The sequence below is a fragment of the Felis catus genome, chromosome E1, assembly GCF_018350175.1.
Source record: "Felis catus isolate Fca126 chromosome E1, F.catus_Fca126_mat1.0, whole genome shotgun sequence".
Lineage (NCBI taxonomy): Eukaryota > Metazoa > Chordata > Mammalia > Carnivora > Felidae > Felis > Felis catus.
The window spans coordinates 39,962,533-39,981,540 of NC_058381.1; the positions used below are offsets into that span (position 1 = coordinate 39,962,533).

Here is a 19,008-nt window from a genome sequence, read left to right on the forward strand (position 1 = left end):
CATGGCCTCTTATATACTGCCCGTCCATGGTGAGTTGTCAACACATCTTCCTTGTGTTTGTTTACCTAATATTAACTAATTATCAGATTACACAATAATGTTTGTGCATGTAATGGTTTAAACTTGTGGGGAACAAAATTTCTTTTCTCGATGTGATGAATTCTCTCTGGTCTGTGTTTCCTCCTGATTCACACCCACTGGCATCTTCCTGACCACTTTCTCCTCATCTTCCTCCACCGTGGGCTGTCACGTGATAGGTGGCATTTGCAATTACATTCCGTACTCTCCCTCCTGTATCCCCTAGCAGGTAGGATAAGGGCCGTCCTATTTTTGGTGGTGCATTTCTTCCAATGGTCAGTGGCATGAGTAATGATCTGCATGTGACAAGAAGAAAAGGCCCTCTTTATGGCGGCAGTTTGGAGCAAAGGGGACAGCTGTATATTTGTATGACGTTGCCGATTTCTAGCCACTGGACTGGGTTTTTTTGGATGTTTCTACCTTGGATCACGTCCTCTAGCCTACAACCGTGGCAGACAATTATCTGTATGGTTCCCATCACTGCCATGCTTCATGGTTCATGAAGTGTTAACCTTGGTGTCATGTATGTTTGGTTTTATTTCTCCAGATGCTCTTATCTTGTGGAAGACATTGCTTTACTTTTGTTTCTTACTCTTTTTTTAATATGAAATTTGTTGTCAAATTGGTTTCCATACAACACCCAGTGCTCATCCCAACAGGTGCCCTCCTTAATACCCATCACGAACCCACCCCTCCCTCCCATCCCCCACCCCCCCATCAACCCTCAGTTTGTTCTCAGTTTTTAAGAGTCTCTTATCTTTTGGCTCCCTCCCTCTCTAACCTTTCTTTTTCCCTTCCCCTCCCCCATGGTCTTCTGGTAAGTTTCTCAGGATCCACATAAGAGTGAAAACATATGGTATCTGTCTTTGTATGACTTATTTCACTTAGCATAACACTCTTTTCACTTCGCATAATACTCTCCAGTTCCATCCATGTTGCCACAAAAGGGCATATTTCATTTTTTCTCATTGCCACGTAGTATTCCGTTGTGTATATAAACCATAATTTCTTTATCCTTTCATCAGTTGGTGGACATTTAAAGGCTCTTTCCATAATTTGGCTATTGTTGAAAGTGCTGCTATAAACATTGGGGTACAAGTGCCCCTGTGCATCAGCACTCCTGTATCCCTTGGGTAAATTCCTAGCAGTGCTATTGCTGGGTCATAGGGTAGATCTATTTTTAATTTTCTGAGGAACCTCCACACTGTTTTCCAGAGAGGCTGCACCAGTTTGCGTTCCCACCAACAGTGCAAGAGGGTTCCCGTTTCTCCACATCCTCGCCAGCATCTATAGTTTCCCGATTTGTTCCTTTTTGCCACTCTGACTGGCGTAAGGTAGTATCTCAGTGCGGTTTTGATTGTGTTTCCCTCATGAGGAGCGACGTTGAGCATCTTTTCATGTGTCTGTTGGCCATCTGGGTGTCTTCTTTAGAGAAGTGTCTATTCATGTTTTCTGCCCATTTCTTCACTGGATTATTTGCTTTTCGGGTGTGGAGTTTGGTGAGCTCTTTATAGATTTTGGATACTAGCCGTTTGTCCGACATGTCATTTGCAAATATCTTTTCCCATTCCGTTGGTTGCCTTTTAGTTTTGTTGATTGTTTCCTTTGCAGTGCAGAAGCTTTTTATCTTCATGAGGTCCCAATAGTTCATTTTTGCTTTTAATTCCTTTGCCTTTGGGGATGTGTCAAGTAAGAAATTTCTGCGGCTGAGGTCAGAGGGGTGTTCTCCCGCTTTCTCCTCTAGGGTTTTGATGGTTTCCTGTCTCACATTCTGGTCCTTTATCCATTTTGAGTTTATTTTTGTGAATGGTGTAAGAAAGTGGTCTAGTTTCATCCTTCTGCATGTTGCTGTTGAGTTCTCCCAGCACCATTTGTTAAAGAGACCGTCTTTTTTCCGTTGGATGTTCTTTCCTGCTTTGTCAAAGGTTAGTTGGCCATACTTTTGTGGGTCTAATTCTGGGGTTTCTATTCTATTCCATTGGTCTATGTGTCTGTTTTTGTGCCCATACCGTGCTGTCTTGATGATTATAGCTTTGTAGTAGAGGCTAAAGTCTGGGATTGTGATGGCTCCCGCTTTGGTCTTCTTCTTCAAAATTACTTTGGCTATTCGGGGCCTTTTGTGGTTCCATACACATTTTAGGATTGCTTGTTCTAGCTTCGGGAAGAATGCTGGTGCAATTTTGATTGGGATTCCATTGAATGTGTACATAGCTTTGGGTAGTATTGACATTTTAACAATATTTATTCTTTCAATCCATGAGCAAGGAATGTTTTTCCATTTCTTGATATCTTCTTCAATTTTCTTCATAAGCTTTCTATAGTTTTCAGCAGACAGATCTTTTACATCTTTGTGTAGGTTTATTCCTAGGTATTTTATGCTTCTTGGTGCAGTTGTGAATGGGATCAGTTTGTTTATTTGTCTTTCTGTTGCTTCATTATTAGTGTATAAGAATGCAACTGATTTCTGTACATTGAGTTTGTATCCTGCGACTTTGCTGAATTCATGTATCAGTTCTAGCAGACTTTTGGTGGAGTCTTTCGTGTTTTCCATGTATAATATCGTGTCATTGCAAAAAGTGAAGGCTTGACTTCATCGTTGCCAGTTTTGATGTTTGATGTTTCCTTTTGTTGTCTGATTGCTGATGCTAGCACTTCCAACACTATGTTAAACAACAGCGGTGAGAGTGGACATCCCTGTCGTGTTCCTGATCACAGGGGGAAAGCTCTCAGTGTTTCCCCATTGAGGATGATATTAGCTGTGGGCTTTTCATAGATGGCTTTTATGATGTTTAGGTATGTTCCTTCTATCCCGACTTTCTCGAGGGTTTTTAATTAAGAAAGGATGCTGAATTTTGTCAAATCCCTTTTCTGCATCGATGCACAGGATCATATGGTTCTTGTCTTTTATTAATGGGATGTATCACATTGATTGATTTGCAAATGTTAAATCAGCCCTGCAGCCCAGGAATGAATCCCACTTGATCATGGTGAATAATTCTTTTTATGTGCTGTTGAATTCGATTTGCTAGTATCTTATTGACAATTTTTGCATCCATATTCATCAGGGATATTGGCCTGTAGTTTTCTTTTTTTTTTTTTTTGCTGGGTCTCTGTCTGGTTTAGGAATCAGAGTAATGCTGGAAGTTTCCCTTCCCTTTCTATTTTTTGGAATAGGTTGAGAAGGACAGGTATTATCTCTGCTTTGAATGTCTGGTAGAATTCCCCTGGGTAGGCATCTGGTCCTGGACTCTTATTTGTTGGGAGATTTTTGATAGCTGATTCAATTTCTTTGCTGGTTATGGGTCTGTTCAAGTTTTCTATTTCTTCCTGTTTGAGTTTGGGAAGTGTGTGGGTGCTTAGGAATTTGTCCATTTCCTCCAGGTTGTCCAGTGTGTTGGCAGGACATAGTATTTTTCATAGTATTCCCTGATAATTGCTTGTATTTCTGAGGGATTGGTTGTAATAATTCCATTTTCATTCACGATTTTGTCTATTTGGATGATCTCCCTTTTCTTTTTGAGAAGCCTGGCTGGAGGTTTATCAATTTTGTTTATTTTTTCAAGAAACCAACACTTGGTTTCATTGATCTGCTGTACAGTCTTTTTAGATTCTATATTGTTTATTTCTGCTGTGCTCTTTATTATTTCTCTTCTTCTGCTGGGTTTGGGGTGTCTTTGCTGTTCTGCTTCTGTTTCCTTTAGGTGTGCTGTTAGATTTTGTATTTGGGATTTTTCTTGTTTCTTGAGATAGGCCTGGATTGTGATGTATTTTCCTCTCAGGACTGCCTTCGCTGTGTCCCAAAGCGTTTGTATTGTTATATTTTCATTTTCGTTTGTTTCCGTATAGTTTTTAATTTCTTCTCTGATTGCCTGGTTGACCCATTCATTCTTTAGTAAGGTGTTCTTTAACCCCTATGCTTTTGGAGGTTTTCCAGACTTTTTCCTGTGGTTGATTTCAAGATTCATAGCATTGTGGTCTGAAAGTGTGCACGGTATGATCTCAAGTCTTTTATACTTATGAAGGGCTGTTTTGTGAGCCAGTATGTGATCTATCTTGGAGAATGTTCCACGTGCATTCGAGAAGAAAGTATATTCTGTTGCTTTGGGATGCAGAGTTCTAAATATATCTGTTAAGTCCGTCTGATCCAATGTATCATTCAGGGCCCTTGTTTCTTTTCTGGTCCTGTGTCTAGATGATCTATCCGTTACTGTAAGTGGAGTGTTAAAGTCCCCTGCAATGACCACATTCTTATCAATAAAGTTGCTTATGTTTGTGATTAATTGTTTTATATATTTGGGGGCTCCCATATTCAGTGCATAGACATTTATAATTGTTGGCTCTTCCTGATGGATAGACCCTGAAATTATTACATAATGCCCTTCTTCATCTCTTGTTACGGCCTTTAATTTAAAGTCTAGTTTGTCTGATGTAAGTATGGCTACTCCAGCTTTCTTTTGACTTCCAGTAGCATGATAGATAGTTCTCCATCCCCTCACTTTCAATCTGAAGATCTTCTCAGGTTTAAAATGAGTCTCTTCTAGACAGCAAATAGATGGGTCTTGTTTTGTTTTGTTTTGTTTTGTTTTGTTTTGTTTTGTTTTGTTTTGTTGTTTTTATCCATTCTGATACCCTATGTCTTCTGGTTGGAGCATTTAGTCCATTGACATTTAGTGTTATTATAGAAAGACATGGGTTTAGGGTCATCATGATGTCTGTAGGTTTCATGCTTGTAGTGATATCTCTGGTACTTTGTGGTCCTTGAACATTTCACTCACAGAATCCCCTTTAGGATCTCTTGTAGGGCTGGTTTAGTGGTGATGAATTCCTTCAGTTTTTGTTTGTTTGGGAAGACGTTTATTTCTCCTTCTATTCCAAAGGACAGACTTGCCGGATAAAGGATTCTCGGCTGCATATTTTTTCCGTTCATCACATTGAAGATTTCCTGCCATTCCTTTCTGGCCTGCCAAGTTTCAGTAGACAGGTCTGTCACTAGTCTTATCGGTCTCCCTTTATATGTTAGAGCGTGTTTATCCCTAGCTGCTTTCAGAATTTTCTCTTTCTCCTTGTGTTTTGCCAGTTTCACTATGATACGTCGTGCAGAAGATCGATTCAAGTTACGTCTGAAGTGAGTTCTCTGTGCCTCTTGGATTTCAGTGCCTTTTTCCTTCCCCAGATCAGGGAAGTTCTCAGCTATGATTTCTTCAATTACACCTTCAGCCCCTTTCTCTCTGTCTTCCTCTTCTGGAATTCCTAGTATACGGATATTGTTGCGTTTTATTGCATCACTTAGTTCTCTAATTCTCCCCTCATACTCCTGGACTTTTTTATCTCTTTTTCTCAGCTTCCTCTTTTTCCATAATTTTATCTTCTAATTCACCTGTTCTCTCCTCTGCCTATTCAATCCGAGCTGTGGTCGCCTCCCTTTTATTTTGCACCTCATTTATAGCATTATTTAGCTCCTCCTGACTATTTCTTAGTCCCTTGATCTCTGTAGCAATAGATTCTCTGCTGTCCTCTACACTTTTTTCAAGCCCAGCGATGAGTTTTAGGACTATTATTCTAAATTCTCTTTCCGCTATATTGCTTAAATCGTTTTTGATCAATTCGTTAGCTGTTGCTACTTCCTGGAGTTTCTTTTGAGGAGAATTCTTCCGTTTCGTCATTTTGGATAGTCCCTGGGGTGGTGCGGAACTGCAGGGCACTTCCCCTGTGCTGTCTGGAGTAACTTGTGTTGGTGGGCGGGGCCGCAGTCAGACCAGATGTCTGTCCCCAGCCCACCGCTGGGGCCACAGTCAGACTGGTGTGTACCTTATCTTCCCCTCGCCCAGGGGCAGGACTCACTGTGGAGTGGAGTGGCCCCTGTGTGGGCTACTTGCACACTGCCAGGCTTGTGGTGCTGCTTTCATGGGATCTGGCGTATTAACCGGGGTGGATCCGCAAGGTGCACAGGGGCGGGAGGGGCGGGCTCAGCTCGCTTTGCTGTCGGTGGTCCCCTGAGGGAGGGGCCCTGAAGCACCAGGGAGGGAGGGTGACCCGTCCGAGGGATGGATCCACAGAAGCACAGCGCTGGGTGTTTGTGCGGTGCAAGCAAGTTCGGTGAACTGGTTCCCTTTGGGGTTTTGGCTGGGGGATGGGAGAGGGAGATGGCGCTGGCCAGCGCCTTGGTTCACCGCGGAGCTGAGCTCTTGTCTTCCAGGGCTCAACACCTCTCCCTCCCGGTGTCCTCTCGCCCTCCCTCTCTCCGAGCAGAGCTGTTGACTTATAACATGCCGGATGTTCAGTCCCGCTGGCTGTCAGAACTCATGCAGTCCGGCCCCTCCGCTTTTGCAAGCCAGACTCGGGGGCTCTGCCTTGCCGGGCGGGCTTCCCCTCCACCACCCCGGCTACCTCTCGCCAGTCCGTGCAGCCCGTCCCGCCTCTCCGCCCTTCCTACCCTCTTCCGTGGGCCTCTTGTCTATGCTTGGCTCCAGAGAGTCCATTCTGCTAGTCTTCTGGTGGTTTGCTGGGTTATTTAGGCAGGTGTGGGTGGAATCTAAGTGATCAGCCGGACGAGGTGAGCCCAGCGTACTCCTACGCCTCCATCTTCTCCCTGTTTCTTATCTTATTCTTAATAAAATTATTCTGCATCAATTCTGGAAAAAAACAGACAAGTTTGAATATTCAGCAAGTTCCTCTCCTGAGGATTTACCTTTTGCTGGCAAATCTACAGCAAACAGTTTTTGGATCTATTTCAAATGTGAATGGAATGTAGTCAATTCGGGTTCTTTTAGTTACTATTTCTGCTTATTCTCCATTTTGTGATAGTCCAACATAGCACACAGCAAGTCTTTTGAAAGACTTATTACATATGGTTGAGACACATCCGGGAAGACCACACATAGAGACCTACTACTTTGTTCTGTTCATTTTAGCATTGGGGAAGTGCCTCTCTCAAATTACTGCCAGGTTTTAAAGCATGTATGTTGAGTGGATTTGTTGAGATAGACACATTGACAGTTACTGGCATTACAGATGTGATGTGGAGTCTCCTACCCAGGTATTTACAGTTAACTGAAAAGATTAAACACACACACACACACACACACACACACACACACACACACACACAACTTTAATAAAATTTGAAACAGTTACATCAAAGGTGGGAATAGTAGTGTAATTTAAGTAAAGAGTTGTGTTTTAGGCAAATTAGCCAAGATGACAGTTTAGTAAAGACAGAGATTTTATTCATAAATAATTGTAGTCACCATTTCTCACTTACTTTTACGATTTAGTATAAATTTTAGATGAAATTTACACACATTGGAATGCACAAATCCTAACTGTATTCATCCAGTGTATTACGTTTTCAAAAACTGATGCACATCCATGTAATCCCCACATTTATCAAGAAGAAGAACATGCCCTTAGACCAAAAGGTCCCCACTTGTCATTTAGTAAACTCCCTGATGCCAGAGGCAATTGCCGTCTCAATACATTTCTCACCGTCACATTGTTTTGATCTAGAACTCCAAACAAATGATAATATAGTATAATTTCTGTTCTGTCCTCCACTTAGCTTGGCACATGCTAATGTTGATGCAGGTGTCACTAGATCAGACCTGTCCTAACAAAGTACCAAGGTTTGTGATAGCTATTACCAATTACTTTCATGGTAGGGTAACCAACTTTCATTTAAGCTCATCATTTTTAATAACATAAACAGAGTAAGAAATTGAGTTCCTCCTGGTTTTCAAAAAAATTTCATATTGTGGAAAACATACATATACTAAAACGTGTAAAACATATAAATACAAAAATCATTATGGAGCAAATCGTCTCTATACACAACACTTGAGTCGAGAAATAGAACACTGCTCTCAAGATGGCTCTTCCTATGTCTTTTCTTGGTCATAATTCTCCTTCTATCTTATAGATGGCTACTATGCTGATTCCTCAAGTAACTATTTCATCTATTTTCTTTACAGTTTTATAACCTAGGTATGACCCCGAAACAATAGAGTTTGCTTTTAAATGTTTTCACATTTTATATAAGGAAATCTTAGTATATATGTGTTTGGATTCTTTCACTCAATTATGGTGGCCCAATAATTTCAGCCTCTTGGTGTTCAGAGTCTCATGTAATTTCCTCCCCTTGAGTAACTTGCTTCTACCCACAGGATAGGACAACATCGAGTGACTGAGTTACAAATGATTGTGATTTTCATTTTAATGCCAACTCTTTCTCCCTCTCTCACTGGCTTTGATGAAGCCAGGCGCTATGTGGGAGAGATCCTTGCAGCAGAGACCTGAGCGCAGTCTCATTCGACGACCAGCAAGGAAGTGAGGTCCTCCCTCCTGTGGACTGCGAGGAATTGAATCCTGCCAATGACCACATAAGTGACCTTGGAAGTGGATTCTTCCCCAGACCATACCTAGATGAAACCCTGGTGCCAGCCAGCACTTTGAGTGCAGACTTGTGAAACCCTACGAAATGGAGAGTCTGGGTGGGCCGTACCTGGATTTTGGATCCACAGAAAGAGAGAAAATAAATTTGAGTGTCACTCTGAGCTACTAAATTTTTAGGTAATGTTACATAACAGTAGGTAACTGGTATAGATTTATCTAGGGCCACGGCCCACACAGGTGAGAAGGGAGGGATCAGAAGGTGCAGAGAGAAATAGAAATGCTAAAATGGGTATAGTCATAAGGTCACAAAGCCCACGTAGCCATTCCCTAGGAGGGTCTGGGGCACTCTCTTTATCACGCTATTAGGGACTCATGAAGTACCGGTGTCAGCAGCATCTTGGGAGAGGAGTGCCTATTGTCTAAAGTTGGAGGTTGTGGTAGGGAATACTGTGACCAAACTGTGCTCCCTGGGAAGAATGGGGATGGTCATAGCTCTGAATGACTGAGTCATGTGCAGGACTTAATTGTAGGAAGTAATGTGGGTATCATTATGTGATTGCCAACACGGTTGGAATGACAAAGGGGGCAGAATGATATGTGACCCTCAGGGATCTATCAATATGGATAATAGAGCATGGTTTCCCTCATAATAGGATATAGGCAACGAACTCAGTTTCACCCTCATGTACCCAAAAGCCTACACGCACGTGCGCACGTGCGCACACACACACACACATACAAACACACACAGACATGTACACCTACCCCTGGTTCTGCCCATGTCTGTGCATTTCTGTCATTAACCTTGCTCCAGGTGGTTTGTCACAGTTTCTATAAAAACCTACAAGTAGAGAGTTAATGGTCAGCTTCTCTGCTCCTTAGCTGACTTGCCTGGCACAGTGACCAAGGTCTTCATTCCTTATATTTCTTATATTCCTTATTCCTTATATAGGGGTGTGTGTGTGTGTGTGTGTGTGTGTGTGTGTGTGTGTGTGTGGAATTAAAAGAAGATAAGAATAAAGAACAAAGGCTGAGGTCATTGATCCAATGGAAAGTCATGTTCCCTGACACAGTTGGCAGAGTCAGGCTATTAGCAGACCTAGAAGCCATTAACCTACAAATGGAGAGGCCAGTCCTCTGGGTTGAAGGGCTGCACGAGTACATATCGTAGAAATTCTTTCATCCTTCTTCCAGAAGTCTATGGCCATTGGTTCAGCGGAAGCTAGAATACTCATGGGTTTGCAGGCTGTTGGACATGGGATCTCAGTTGAACTCACTGCTGGATACCCACGATCCTTTATGTCCCCTATTTAAATACCTTGATCTAGGTGTGAGAGTTAAAGGAGAACTTTCCCCATTACCTTCATCTGAATGGTCCACTAGGGGGAATTTGTGCCTCCTCCTACGATAATTGTAGGCTGTGTGCCTCTAGAGGTCTCAGGTCTGAGACAGGAAAGCTCATTGGAAGGCACGTGGGTAGTTCTGATTGGAAGTAAAATTCTGGCTGCCACCTCATCCCTTTGGGTTTCTAGTGCCAGGAAGGCAGCGGTCAACGTTAGGAGCTACAGGGGCCACAGGGAATATTTTTAGCATTCAGGTGATCTGCAGGGACATTTGTGGCGTTCCTATTCCCGGCATTCACTGCAGATGGGCCAGTAGTGTAGCCTGAAGAGGACATAGGACCCATGGGTTCAGAACTCTCAGGGATGGGGACCTTGGTCACAACACCAGGCAAGGAAGCTAAAGGAAGAGAGGACCTGCCCTCTAACCCTCATGTTGTAGGTTTTTACAGAAACTGGGACAAACCACATGGCGCAAGGTTAATGAGAGAAATCCACAGACATGAGCAGAACCAGGGGTAGGTATACAATATCCCATCCTGATGCTCTTTGCCATATGTGCCCTCATCCACAAGGTAGTGTGAGTATGGACTATGAGTGGCTCACACTGATCACACACTGTAGGTAAGGGTCTCAGCCTCTGGGGTGGGGGACACCTGGAGTTCTTCCTCTCCATCCTTTCCACCCATCAGAGGATGTCAAAACGTAGTGAAAGTGATGTAGGAGTACCATGGCCTAACCCCTTAGCCCCTGTGACGAGCAAGTCCATGGCCCAGTACACACCCCTCATCTGTGGGTCAGAATACGGGGGTGGAGTTGAAACGAAAGCACCCTTTGTCTTAGCTTCTTTTACTACCCTGTGCTGACTCCGCTTTGCACTGGGTCTCCTGAGAGCACCTCCTTCCTTATGCAGTACTTATGCAGGAATACCCGTTGTAGGCTCTGGTGTTTTGAATGCAACGTGAGAATCGCAGTTTGGTGCGGTCCACCTCAAGCATAGCCTCCTTGAGAGAGACACTTCCTAACATGGTGAGCTGTTTTATTCGTGGGAGTGTCTCCTGTCCCTCGGGATACATGATCTTTCAGGAATTGGACACAGGAAGTCTAAAACCAAGTGTGTACAAGCTGTGAGAAGCAACAGCATCCTATGAAAAGATTCAGTGGTTCAGCGGAGAATAAGGTCGAGAGCCCACGGTGTCACCCAGTGACCGTTCATATCATAGGGAAATGTTTGAAGGCACTGTTACTGAGACTTGGAACACTGGTGTCAGGTCGACCTCAGGGTCGGAGCTCAAAACAGGCTTGAGACCAAGTAGATTGTCTGGGAGGTGGTCCCAAGTAGTGCTCTAGGGATACTGTGAAGTGATCCAGGGAAGGGTGGAAACCAATCCAGGTTGATTTCAAGAGCAGGTGAGTCTTGTGGGCATCAGGGGTTCGTTCAGTGCTACTGAGGCCCTCTGGTCTCACATGTCCCACTAGAGGGGATAGAGGCTAGAGCACTTATCCACCAACTACTGGCTACCTTTCGAACGCTCCTCCCAGGCACGTGCCTTCCATATTGCGTCCTTCGCGATCTGCTCCTTCATGTAGACCGAGCCCTCCGCAGAGAGTTCCAGGTGCTTGCTGCAAGCCACCGTCCTACACTGTTAGCATGGGAAGGACTGAGGTGATAGAAGTGAAAATCCTGAAATCGCCTGCTATGATCTCCTCGTTGTGCAGGTCTTCTATTGAAGACCTGGCAGCTAAGGGTGACCACTCACGAAGGAAAAAAGAATGAGACACGATTCTTTACATTTAATGCCTGGAAAGTTAAGATTTATTTGGTATATAGAAACATCTCCATATAGAACATTTGGCAGTAACAGATACATCAGGTAGGATGATATGTTATTGTATATCAGGGAAAATACAACCTTTGTACTGAATTGGGATGGACATCATAAGAAAGAGGTGGGAGGGAATTGGGCGGTGGGGTGGTATATTCCAAGGCCAACCAGTTGAAAAATCATTGGGAACTGAGGATTTACAGTTGGCCTCACATGATTCAGCTGCCAGTTGGACGACATGAAGGAGATTGGCTGATGAAAACAGCAGGGTGCAGGTGAGGGCACTCAGCAGCAGCAAGAGCCACTAGAGCAGGTTGGGTGGTGGCAGGGGGTCTAGCAACAGCTGGGGCGGCAGCAGCTGGACACACAGCAGGTGGGGCGGCAGCAGGTGGTCCGGCAGCAGGTGGTCTGGCAGCAGGTGGGGCGGCAGCAAGGCTGGCAGCAGCTGGAGCCACAGCAATTAGAGCCACAGCAGCTGGAGCCCCCACAGCAGGGGCGGCAGCAGCTGGACACACAGCAGGTGGGGCGGCAGCAGGTGGTCCTGCAGCAGGTGGTCTGGCAGCAAGGCTGGCAGCAGCTGGAGCCACAGCAGCTGGAACCCCCACAGCAGGGGCGGCAGCAGGTGGTCCTGCAGCAGGTGGTCTGGCAGCAGGTGGGGCGGCAGCAGCTAGAGATGCAGCAGCTGGGCCTGCAGCAGCTGGAGCCACAGCAATTAGAGCCACAACAGCTGGAGCCACAGCAGGAGGGGCGGCAGCAGCTGGACACACAGCAGGTGGGCCGGCAGCAGGTGGTCCTGCAGCACGTTGTCTGGCAGCAGGTGGGGCGGCAGCAAGGCTGGCAGCAGCTGGAGCCACAGCAGCTGGAGCCACAACAGGAGTTGACCATGGTATCAGAGGGTGGAGGTTCTGGGCTGGTTTCCAGGAGAGTGAGGGGCTGGACTTTGGAAGTCTCCTTGTGCCCTGGCCTCTTATATACTGCTCGTACCGGGTGATTTGTCAACACATCTTCCTTGTGTTTGTTTACCTAATATTTAAGTAATTGTCAGATTACAGAATAATGTGTGTCTATGTACTGGTTGAAACTGATGGCAAAGAGGTTTTCTTGTTGGATGTGAGAAACTCTGCGTGGTCTGCTTTTCCTCCTGACCTACACCCACTGGCATCCTCTGGACCACTCTCCTCTTCTTCCTCCACAGCAGGCTGTCATGTGGTAGGTGGCATTTGCAATTACATTTCTTGTTTTCCTCTCCTACACCCCTAGCAGCAAGGGGTTAAGGCAAACCTGTTTTGGATTGTGCATTTCTTCCAATGGTCAGTGGGAGGGAACCCCATCTGCATAGTGTGGAGGTGGCATGGGACAAGAGGAAAAGGTCCTATTTTATGGGTCAGTTTTAATGAGGAAGGGAGTCAGTGTCTATGAACACGTGATGTTGGTAACCTCTGCCACTGGAATGGGTTTTCTTGTTTCTAACTTTAATGTTTCTGCCTTTGGATCACGTTCTCTACCCCAAAGCCACGGCAGACAATTGGGTGCATGGTTCCCATCACTGCCACGATTTGTAGTTCATTGAGTGTTATCATTGCCGTCATGTATCTTTGCATTACATTTCTCTGGAAGGTCTTTAGACTGTGGAAGACACCGCCTTTACAAATTCTTATCTCATTCTTAATAAAGCATATTCTTCAATGGAGGAGAAAAAAAAAGTTGAATAATCAGAATGCACTCTCCTCTGATCTTATCTCCATAGCTGGGAATTCTAGAGTGCACATTTGTTTGGATCCATTTAAAATGTGAATGGATTTTAGTGTAGTCAGGTTACATAGTTGGTCTTTATACTTATTCCCCATTTACTAATAGTCCAACTTGAGGATGCAGCAAGTATCTGAAGGGCTCATAAGATATGGTGCGACAAATCTCAGAAGTTCTGAATATGGCGCTAGGGGTGTGGGCTGAAATTTGGCATTTCTGCCAAGTACCCAGATGATGCTGAAGGCCCCAGGATGACACTTAGAGGCCTGTTCCTTTGTCCTGATCCTTTAAGCTCTGAGAGGTGCCTCTGTGTAGTTCCTGTGTGCTTTTAAAGCCGACTTGTTGAATGGCTTTAAAGAGATACACACATTGCCAGTTGTTGATGTTCTATGTACCGTTTAGGGTCTCCTCCCCGGAAATGCACAGGCTACTGAGAAGCCCCACCATGAACACACTTACAGATAACTGCAATGTAGTATTGAAAGAACCGTCAAAGGAGTTCGTAGTAGTATGATTTAACTAGAAGAATTGTGTTTGAGGCAAATCAGCCAAGAAGACAGTTTGGTAAAACCATAGAGTTACTCATAAATAAACTACTTAGTGTTTCTTGTTTACATTTTGTGATTTATTTCGCAACGTAGAAGGGATTTACACACAGTTGAATCTATTTATCCTAAGTGTACTCATCCATAGTGATGAGTTATGATACACAGAAGCAGGTCCATGTAATCCCCCCATCTCTCAGTAGAACATTTCCATTATGGCAGAAAGTCCCCACTTGTCCCTTACTAAAGTCTGAACTACCATAGAGGCAATCACTGTTTTCATGTATTTTTCACTGTAGAATAGTTTTGATCTAGACCTTTGAATAGATGATATGTAGTATATATCTCTAGCATATATACTGTTTCTAGAGAATATGTTATTTCTCCTCTGTTTTGCACCATTAACATGCCTATGCCTATGCGAATCACTAACACTGGTGCATATATTAGTGGTTCATTTTGTGCTATATGAGAGAAGTATCAAGACTTATCCTAACTGTTTCCAATGTATGTTATGGTAGGGTAACCAGGCATTCCTTAAGCCCATCTTTCATTTTTAATCTTAAATAGAGATGCATTTCAGTTCACCCTAAATTTTTTGAAAAAGTCTTTCATATTATTTAAAATGCACATATGCAGTGTGTGCAGCATGGTCTTGGCTTTGGGAGTTGATTCCCTTGGTTTGTCACTTGCATGCAGCACTTGGTGCTTGTCCCATTGGGTGCCTCCTCTGTGCCCATCACCCATTTTCCCCACCCCACTGACCCTCAGTTTGTTCTCTGTATTTAGGACTCTGTTGGGCTTTGCCTCCCTCTCTAGAGACAGAGGCTGTTAAGTGCAGAGAACTAACTAAGGTCCCTGGAGGGGCTTGAGTGGGGGGATGGGCTAAGTGGGTGATGGCATTGGGGAGGGCACTTGTTTGGAAGGGCACTGGGTGTTGTATGTAAGTGAGGAATAACTAAATTCTATTGCTGAAACCATTACTACCCTGTATGTTCACTAACTTGGATGAAAGAAAAGAAAGGAAAGGAAAGGAAAGGAAAGGAAAGGAAAGGAAAGGAAAGGAAAGGAGGAAGGAAGGAAGGAAGGAAGGAAGGAAGGAAGGAAGGAAGGAAGGAAGGAAGGAAAAGAAAGGGAGAGAGAAGAAAGGGAGGAAGGAAGAAAGGAAGGAAGGAAGGAAGGAAGGAAGGAAGGAAGGAAGGAAGGAAGGAAGGAGGAAATCTGAGACTCGGCAATGAGTGGGTGGCCCCTCGCTGTTTCCATTGCAGATCCTAGATCTATAGAAACTATACAATTCATCTACAGAGGGAAAAGAAACAAAAAACCAGTATGATCCCTGATGTCACAATATAGGTCTACATGTCACTAGTTTGTAGACAACCAGCCTTGATTTCCATTTCTGGCTGCACTCTGAAAGCTGGGTTCCTGGCCATGTAAGAGGAAGTGCTTAAGGAGGCCAAGACATGGCCAAGTAAGTACTGGGAATTCATCTGCGCATGGCAAACAGAATAAACCCATTATAAAAGGCATTATTTTAGCTTAAGAGCAATATATTCCCATGTGTTTAAGTAAGAGTAGGTGGTATTTTTACTTTACATTTTGGCAGATTTGTTGTGAAAAAATTCAGGCCATACCACATCATCTGAAGAGCAGAGAATACGTCCGATAGTTGGGCGAGGATCTGTCCCTTGGTACTGAGCTAGAGTTAGAAGGAAAGCATAGACATTGAAGAGCCCATCAAGAAATAGAAAATTTGAACAGACCCATAACCAGTAAAGAAATCGAATTAGTAGTCAAAAATGTCCCAAAACACAAGAGTCCAGAGCCAGATGGCTTTCCAGGGGACTTCTACCAAACATTTAAGGAAGAGTTCATACCTATTCTCTTGAAGCTGTTCCAAAAAATAGAAATGAAAGGAAAACTTTCATACCCTTTCTATGAAGCCAGCATTACCTTGATTCCAAAACCAACCCCATTAAAAAGGGGAACTATAGACCAATTTCCCTGATGAACATGGATGCAAAAATCCTCAAGATATTAGCCAACTGGATCCAACAATACTTAAAAAAAAAAAATTATTCACCTCGCCCAAGTGGGATTTATACCTGGGATGCAGGGCTGGTTCAATATCTGCAAAACAATTGACGTGATTCATCACATCAATGGAAGAAAGTTCAAGAACCCTATGATCCTCTCAATAGATGCAGAGAAAGCATTTGACAAGATACAGCGTCCTTTCTTGATAAAAACCCTCAAGAAAGTAGGGGCAGAAGGATCATACCTCGAGGTCATAAAAGCCATATATGAACAACCCAACACTAATATCATCCTTAATGGGGAAACACTGAGAGCTGTCCCCCTCCGGTCAGGAACACGACAGGGATGTCCACTCTCACTACTGTTATTCAACATGGTATTGGAAGTCTTAGCCTCAGCAGTCAGACAACACAAAGAAATAAAGGGCATCCAAATGGGCCAGGAGGGAGTCAAACTTTCACTCTTTGCAGATGACTGATACTCTATATGGAAAACCCAAAAGATTCCACTAAAAAACTGCTAGAACTGATTCATGAATTCAGCAAGGTTGCAGTATATAAAATCAATGCACAGAAATCGGTTGCATTCCTACACACCGACAATGAAGCAACAGAAAGAGAAGTCAATGAATCGATCCTGTTTACAACTGCACGCAAAACCATAAGATACCCAGGAATAAATCTAACCAAAGAAGTGAAAAATCTATACACTGAAAACTATAGAAAGCTTATGAAAGAAATTGGAGAAGACAAACCCCAAAAAGGAAAAATATTCCATGCTCCTGGATAGGAAGAACAAATATTGTTAAAAGGTCAATACTACCGAAAGCAACCTACATATTCAATGCAATCCCTATCAAAATAACACCAGCGTTCTTCACAGAGGTAGAACAAACAATCCTAAAATTTGTGTAGAACCAGAAAAGACCCCGAATAGCCAAAGCATTCTTGAAGAAGAAACCCAATGCAGGAGACATCACAATTCTGGACATCAAGCTGTATTACATAGCTGTAATCATCAAGACAGTATGGCACAAAAACAGACACTCAGGTCAGTGAAGCACAATAGAGAACCCAGAAAGGGATCCACAAACTTATGACCAACTAATCTTTGACAAAGCAGGAAAGAATATCCAATGGAATAAAGACAGTCTCTTCAGCAAGTGGTGCTGAGAAAACTGGGCAGCGACATGCAGAAAAACGAACCTGGACCACTTTCTTACACCATCCACAACAATAAACTCAAAATGGATGAAAGGCCTGAATGTAAGACAGGAAGCCATCAAAATCCCCAAAGAGAAAGCAGGCAAAAACCTCTTTGACCTTGGCCACAGCAGCTTCTTACTCAGCATGTCTCTGGAGGCAAGGGAGACAAAAGCAAAAATGAACTACTGGGACCTCATCAAAATAAAAGTTTCTGCACAGCAAAGAAAACAATCAGCAAAACTAACAGGCAACGCACGGAATGGGAGAAGATATTTGCAAATGACATATCAGATAAAGGGTTAGTATCCAAAATCTCTAAAGAAGTTATCAAACTCAACACCCCCAAAACAAATAATCCAGTGAAGACATGGGCAAAAGGCATGAACAGACACTTCTCCAAAGGAGACATCTGGGAAATACAAATCAAAGCCACCATGAGATACCACCTCACACCTATCAGAACGGCTAACATTAACGACTCAGCTATAAACAGATGTTGGCGAGGATGTGGAGAAAGAGGATCTCTTTTGCACTGCTGGTGGGAATGCAAACTGGTGCAGCCACTCTGGAAACCAGTATGGAGGTTCCTCAACAAATTAAAAGTAGAACTACCCCACGACCCAGCAATTGCACTACTAGGTATTTACCCAAGGGATACAGGTGGGCTGTTTCGAAGGGACGTATGCACCCTAACGTTTGTATATATGTATATGTGTGTGTGTGTGTGTGTGTGTGTGTGTGTGTACATATATATACACACACACACATCCACAATGGAGTATTACTCGGCAATCAAAAAGAATGGAATCTTGCCATTTGCAACTATGTGGATGGAACTAGAGGATATTATGCTAAGCAGAACTAGCAAGTCAGAGAAAGACAAATATTACATGACTTCACTCATATGAGGACTTTAAGATACAAACCAGATGAACATAAGGGAAGGGAAGAAAAATATAAAAACAGGGAGGGGGACAAAAACATAAGAGACTCATAAATATGGAGAACACAGAGAGGGTTACTGGAGGGGTTGAGGGAGGGGGGATGGGCTAAATGGGTAAGGGACATTAAGGAATCTACTCCTGAAATCACTGTTACACTATCTGCTAACTAACTTGGATGTAAATAAAAAAAAATAAATTAAATAAAAATTGTTTTTTAAAAAAGAGCCCATCTGTGACCCACTGGCAAATGCAATCTCTTTCTAAGCCTTTCTAAATCTCTTACCCACTGGTAAATGTCAGTGGATCTTACCATGAAAAATGAGAAATAGAAGAAAGCTTACCACTTCTCAAATCCTATTAGAAAAAACAACTGTTGTATATTGTATTTTTCCACGGAGGAGCCAGCTCACATATTAACATATGAATTCTTTTTCTTGCGAAGACGCCATGGAAGCATTCATTTGACTAACAACACCCTAATATTGCATTTTTACAATGAAAAAAAATGCACATACGGTGTAAAGCATACAAAGTACATGTACGTGATAAAAAATAGTTATAGGGGCGCCTGGGTGGCTCAGTTGGTTGAGCGTCCAGCTTCAGCTCAGGTCATGATCTCGCTTTCTGTGGGTTCGAGCCCCATGTCGGCCTCTGTGCTGACAGCTCAGAGCCTGGAGCCTGCATCCGATTCTGTGTCTCCCTCTCCGGCCCCTCCCCCGCTCGTGCCCTGTCTCTCTCTCGCTCCCTCAAAAATAAGTAAACATTAAAAAAATAGTTATAGAGCAAACATCCACGTATCAAAACCTGGAGTCAAGAAATAGAACCTTGTTACTACTAAGAAGGCTCTTCTATGCCCTTTCTTGACCACGAACACTTTTCCACCCTCCAGATGATTA

General features: G+C 43.5%; 1 protein-coding gene across 1 annotated transcript; it reads right to left on the minus strand.

Moving 5' to 3' along the window:
• Window positions 1–11,965: 11,965 nt before the first annotated feature.
• Window positions 11,966–12,526, minus strand: LOC123381906 (keratin-associated protein 4-2-like). Its single transcript, XM_045044469.1, has one exon. The coding sequence runs from the start codon at window positions 12,515–12,517 to the stop codon at window positions 11,966–11,968; it is 552 nt and encodes a 183-aa protein (XP_044900404.1). The 5' UTR covers window positions 12,518–12,526.
• Between the last annotated feature and the right edge of the window lie 6,482 nt (window positions 12,527–19,008).